Genomic DNA, 6500 nt, shown 5'->3' with positions numbered 1-6500 from the left:
TACAGTAATGCGAAAGTTTGCCACAGTGTAATATTGGTCCATGAGGAGAACAATGCAGCCTTTATATTTTGTGTAGCCTAACAGTTTGTGTATATTAACTCTTAAGAAGTTAAAACACGCAAAATCCCGCGGGGTGATTTATGTCAGAATAAGTTTCTAATATGATGAAGTAAAAACACGAGGAGGCTTTTATAAAATAAAACACCTGAGCAGCTTTAATGATCAAGGTCTGCACTGAAGTAAATACACACGTAGGCCTATACGCAGGATGAAGTGATTTGACCCACTAAAAGTTTGACCAATGTTTAGCCTATAGCCTATCTGGGGGGAAAGACTTTATATGTGGAACTTTCCGAGCAGAGATAATCTAAGTAATAGGCCTACAGTAAGGATCACTGAAGTCATTTGTAAATGGAAAAGTAACTTAAATGGGAGTTTAATATTTATTTACAGTAGGCCCTAGGCTATGGTGGCTGTTTAGCTTTTTGGTGGTGATGTGGTCATAGTTGACCAACCTTTTTATTTACCGCCATCTACATCCCCAAGCACAGGTCGTCATCCTGCTTTCTTTAAATTTATGGAACTTGATGTTCTGTAAAATTTCAATAAGTGGCCCCCTAATTCCTCCTTCCTAATTCACTCTCATTTAACTTTACCTTCCTTCCGCTGTCTTTTATTATGGAGGGGGCGGTGGGGGGTGGAGGAGGGTGGAGAGCTGTCTGAGGCGCTCCATTGATGACCTCACGGTAGTATGTGGCAGTGCGGCGGGACGGAGCCTCTGATTGGTCGCCCGTGTCACAGCGGCACTTCAAAGCCGGAGAGGAGCCTACAATTGTGGAAGAATGGGCGGAACACATCATTGTATTGCACACCTCTAAAAAAACAGTGCTCTGATTCATAAATATAAAAAGATCCTCTGAGGAGGGCAGTGTTTTTGTGTGATGGCAACTTCACTTCTAGGGGTGAGTCGAAAGGACTTTCTTACTGGTTTAATTAGTTCTTGTCATTGTCCGGCGGATTAAACTTACAGCAGCCGCAAAGTAGCAGCAAAGGCAGTGCGTTGGTTAGATTTTCAGCAAGCGGTTCGTATGAGAAAGCTGAGGCTCTGAGACGGGATAGAAGTTTGATCTGGTGCTCAAAACACGCATGTTTTCCTTGGTGTCCTGTTTGGCATGCATTTGTAAGCGCTGTGTCGCAATTCAGTTGTCTACTTTCTGTTCGTCCAGGTAGGAAGTGATAAGACTCTACTGAAATAATTTTAAAACTTAAAAAAAAGAAGAAGTAAACCAGCAGCTTACTAGACATCTGCTCAAATTGGGAAAACAGTTTACTTACCCTCAAATACTGCATAGAAATGTCTGTAATGAACCTATTAAACTTGTTAGACTGATCCGTCACTCACAGCTTTTCTTGTCCTTTCAGGAGGAGCCGAGATTAGGATCGACTCCGTTAGCCATGTTAGCTGCAACATGTAACAAAATAGGGAGTCCGAGCCCTTCACCGTCGACAATTTCGGATAATTCCTCGTCATTTGGAAAAGGCTTCCACCCGTGGAAAAGAGCCACTGCGAGCAGCTGCAGCCTCGGATCCGGCCTGTCCGGCTTCGGGGTGTCCCGCAATGGATCCGGCATCTCGGACTCTTTCGGCACCAATACCTCCCCCGGATCCAGTGCTTTTTCCCTCACGTCTGGTGCCTCGCCTGGTTCACACTTTGGAAACGATTATTCTGTTTTCCAAGCGTCAGTTTCGAGCAGCTCTCAAGAATCTAGCCACCAGCCCGTTTTCATCTCGAAGGTGCACACTTCGGTGGACAGTTTGCAGGGCATCTATCCGAGGATGAGCGTTGCGCATCCCTACGAGTCCTGGTTCAAATCGTCTCATCCCGGTATTCCTACAGGAGAGGTTGGCACCACCGGAGCCTCAGCGTGGTGGGATGTGGGAGCGGGATGGATTGATGTTCAAAACCCTAATGGACCAGCACTACAAACGTCCTTACATTCCGGTGGACTCCAGACCTCCTTGCACTCTCCTTTGGGCGGATATAATTCTGATTACTCGAGTTTAAGTCACTCTGCTTTCAGTACAAGTCCCTCTCCACACCTGTTGACAACCGGCCAGCACCTGATGGACGGTTTCAAGCCGGTGTTATCCTCTTATCCGGACACAAGCCCCTCTCCATTAGCCGGGGCAGGGGGGACTATGCTCTCCGGGGGTCCACCTGCATCTTTAGCGGGGTCTCCGAGGTCATCTGCCCGGCGATACTCAGGCAGAGCCACCTGCGACTGTCCAAACTGCCAGGAGGCGGAGAGACTGGGACCGGCGGGCGCCAGCCTCCGGAGAAAAGGTCTCCACAGCTGTCACATCCCCGGCTGTGGGAAGGTTTACGGGAAAACGTCGCACCTAAAGGCGCATTTGAGGTGGCACACAGGCGAGAGGCCGTTTGTGTGCAACTGGCTCTTTTGCGGGAAGAGGTTCACGCGCTCCGACGAGCTCCAGCGACATTTACGCACACACACCGGGGAGAAAAGATTCGCCTGCCCGGTGTGCAACAAGAGATTTATGCGTAGCGATCACCTGAGTAAACATGTAAAAACTCACAGCGCCGGAGGATCCGCCGGCTCTGGCTCCGGGGGCAGCGGAGGGAAGAGGGGGAGTGATACCGACAGCGAGCACAGCGCGCCGGGAAGCCCTCCGTGCCATTCCCCCGACCTGTTGCACCCACCTGAGTCAACCCAGGGAGTAGGCATGAACGGCCTCTAAAAACTCCCCTCAGTGAAGTAAAAAACTGTAAAACAACAAAGTGTTGTGATGGATTTGTCCGAGACGACACGAAAGTGGACATACTTTTGTGTATGCGAAATGCTTCATAATGAGTGTTGTCACGAGAAAATAGGCCTATACGTTTCTTTGACTTTTTTCCAAGTGTTTAAGACTACTAATTACATAATTTCATAGCTGTACCATCAGAATATTCTCATTAATACATCTGCGGTGTGAAAGTGTAATCAAGTTATTGTGGGCACACTGGAACAGGGCACAACCCAAACTTTTTTTTTTTTGTTGCATCTGATCCAGAATTCTTTCTTTATGTTTTATTTCCCAGGATAGGAGAAGCAAAATATATAAACACTGCTGTGAAACATTTAGGCCTGCAAAGTTGTGCTACTACTGTCATACATGTTGTTCAAAACCAAACTCTGGCACTTTATTATCCAGCAGGAGAAATTGTTCATTTTTGTCCCTGTGGATGGACTGCTCGGTAGGAACAAATACTGTACCTGTAGAGTATGGTAAGATACGTGATGGGGTAGTTTCGTTTTATCTGTCTGATCCTATCAAGCGTTTGATAATGGAGGAGCAGTTGTAGGTTTATATCACATATTGCTATTCAACAGCCTACAGTATGTGCGTCAAGCCAAGTCTTAGGCCAGTCGAGGTAACTTATACACTTCGCTGCAAAATGTGTTGTACATAATGAGAAATGTAGGTTAGAATAATTACAGCCCAATGTAAAGGTGAGTAATGTATTTGTCCAGGAGACGATTTTGTATAGGTATTTCTAGTTGTATATGGACTCTAGTAAATATTTGAAAATATACGGAAATGTACTTGGATTTTTCTTTGACATGATATGAAATGTATTGTGGGGAGTTATATTTAACCACGAGTTTTCTTGTATTTAGGGGTCATTAGGCGCACTTTGAATTTATTTGTAAGGTTTTAAAATAATTTACTGGTTACCCACTCTTTTAATTTAAGTAAGCATGTTGTAAAGTGATTTTAATTTTACAATGATATTTTTTTCCCCTCCGAGAATGGCTTTTTATGTAAGCCACTCAATAAAGTCAGTATGAATTCAGAAGCAGTTGATCGACTCAGTTTGTTTGATTGTTGAGTCGATAAAATCTATTTTTGAAAGGCAGACCAGAACGTTCGAAATGATTAGATTGCCAACAATTTCTTACATTATGTATTTTTTATGTGTTTAAATAACACAGGTGTTGCGTTTCATGACTTCCGTGTACATCATCTGGTGGATTTTAAACGTTTTTCCGGCCAGGGTGGGAAAAGGGCCTGTAGCACGATCGAGGCCTCACCCAGAAATTATTTTACATTTCAATAATACAATTAAACAATTAAATGAAGCATCCGCCTTAAAAAAAAATGAAAAGGTCAGTGTTGTAGGAATTTAAATTCAGGTACAATTTCCGGTGAGTTTTTCTGTTGAGCGAGAAGATAAAACTTTAAACTTCTGAGGCTCAAGTCAACGCAGGTCAAACACCCATAAAGATGTCAACCCACCACTTTATTAATCTTTAATGACTATATGATTATTATTATTATTATTATTATTATTATTATTATTGTATTCTAAAGTTACCTGTGATTTCTCTTTTTATAAGTTGTGTTAAAATTACAAAAATATTAATCCAATCCATCTCCAGAACACGCACATCTTTTGTTGATTCCAAATTGTGTTGGTAATAAATGCGCATTAGATTTAGTGTTTACATATACATGTTTACATTATGCACATTAGTCTGTACAATTTCAAATAGTGTTCTACAATTTAAGAAAAGATAATTCTGTGGCGGAGTCTTGTTCCCTTCAGGTTGGGCTCAATTTGACTTGATCTCAAGTTAGACTAAATTACTTGCTTATTGCTAAAATTCAGAATCTACAATAAACGTGTTTATTTGTTAATGTAGGCTATTTATCTTTATTTGCCATTTATTTGAATCTTTTATAATAATGTAGGCCTAACTAGATCAGGTCACACAATAGGCCTTTTTTTTTATTTAAGCAAGCATCTTGTATTTTGTATTTTTCGTCAGTTAGTCCTAATAATAGAGATAACCGCAGTTTTTACTATTTAGATTTTTCATTTCTTGTTTCTGTGGTTTTAATGCATCAAATGTAGCCTATGCACCTAAAACCACATGATTCACACTGTCGTCCAGATCACCTTCTTAACTGTGTTACAAAAAGGATAAAGCATGGAAAACATCAGCCCTTCAAGTTATTATATTTTTCTAACTATAATGTGTATTCTGTTTCCTGGGCTTACCGTGAAGGGCAAACTAAAGCCAGTAGCTTTCAAACTTCTACTAGACTGCTTTCTATGCACAGCACTGTAGCGCCATCTAGTGGTTTTACCTTTAAACTACATCAATTTAAAGTCCAAACTTAATCCACTTTAACGCAAATTATGGTTTGTGGTTCTGGTGTTATTTTAGGTAGCTGAGAAAACGTACTCTGCATTATTTAAACAATCTCAAGACATGTTGTTGCACTGAACTCGGATACTAAAAGTTGAGGCTTTTATTTTTAAATGTACACATTCAACTGAACACTATCCATGATGTCTTTTTTGCACATTATGAGACGTGCATTGATAAGGACAACATGAGGTGATTCAACCACCTGTGACAACTTGAATCACAGGTGCTGCAGGTCTAGTTTAGATGTGTGTCAGTCAGGGGTTGAAGCACAATCTGGTGATAGAAGCTCATCAGAACTAAATGTACTCAGGGGTCTCTGATGATGCTTTTAAAATGTTTCATATAACAAGCAAATTAGAAAATGAAGTTAGAGTAGGACTACTTACAGGTCTCACTATTCAATACAATAGACCTCATCAATACACCTCATTGTGAGGACATCTCACCACAGTGATGGATATTCTTTATTTCCGTCAGCCAACACACTCTCCAACTGTTTTGTTGGATTTTCTGAAAAAAGTCCAGAATTGTAGTAAACATTTAGCTGTAGACACATACGTATTCAGAGGAATGAAGTTGCAGCAGGTTCCAGCTTTATATCCTCTTCCCCTGCCTCCTCTAATCGGTCTATTTTTCTGCGATGGTGCAGTCAAGCAGAAAATGCTGCGGTGATAATAGTAAAAGTGAAAAGTGAAACCAAGCCAACTACATGGGGAACCAAGAAACAGGTTGGAAATATCAGTTCAGCGGGGCTTTGACTGAAGAAATGTGGCCTTTGCTGTGTCACTAAAGCACTGGGGCATTTGGGATTTAGTTATAGATGCATTTAAGGCCTGCAGCACAGTTACACACTACACCAATCCCCCTTGAATTACTTATGCTTTAATATTCATGAAACAATGAGTAATTACAGCCAGAGATTAGGTGCCATGTGTACTTGCAGGTTGTATTCTGTCTTTGCTGTAACTCCGGTTGCCACAAGCTATCGTTCAAGTTTTTGGGGTTGCGGCATTTGTTTCGGTACAGTCAGAGACAATAAAAAAGGCTGTTCACCACTCAAGATAGCAAATATATTCACACAAAAAAAAGACTTTGGGAACACATCAATACTTGTAATACAAGTTTTCTCTTTAGCATAAGGTTAGACAAATATGTTTTTTGTGTTTTTACTACTGGGCTATTTCAGATTTAGTCTTAAGGAAAAACATTTTATTTAATCTATTATGGGCAAAGTAGTTGGTTTTAAAAGAAAACTGGAAAATATATTTCATAAAAAGA

General features: G+C 41.2%; 1 protein-coding gene across 1 annotated transcript; it reads left to right on the top strand.

Annotated features, from left to right (window-relative positions):
- Positions 1-859: 859 nt before the first annotated feature.
- On the top strand, positions 860-3856 carry sp8b (sp8 transcription factor b). Its single transcript, XM_078251885.1, has 2 exons — positions 860-962; positions 1423-3856. Exons 1-2 carry the CDS (start codon positions 942-944, stop codon positions 2758-2760), a joined length of 1359 nt encoding a protein of 452 aa, XP_078108011.1. The 5' UTR covers positions 860-941; the 3' UTR covers positions 2761-3856.
- Positions 3857-6500: the final 2644 nt, after the last annotated feature.

Source organism: Sander vitreus, chromosome 6 (assembly GCF_031162955.1).
Source record: "Sander vitreus isolate 19-12246 chromosome 6, sanVit1, whole genome shotgun sequence".
NCBI classification, from domain to species: Eukaryota; Metazoa; Chordata; class Actinopteri; order Perciformes; family Percidae; genus Sander; species Sander vitreus.
Note: the sequence above shows the minus strand (reverse complement) of the source record. Positions and strands in the feature narration are given on the sequence as shown.

What these genes read in the sequence shown, in the direction of transcription:
- sp8b (XM_078251885.1), top strand. Translation starts at nt 942, where the DNA reads ATGGCAACTTCACTTCTAGGG. An exon ending in TGGCAACTTCACTTCTAGGG is followed by an intron (nt 963 to 1,422) that starts GTGAGTCGAAAG and finishes TTGTCCTTTCAG; the next exon opens with GAGGAGCCGAGATTAGGATC.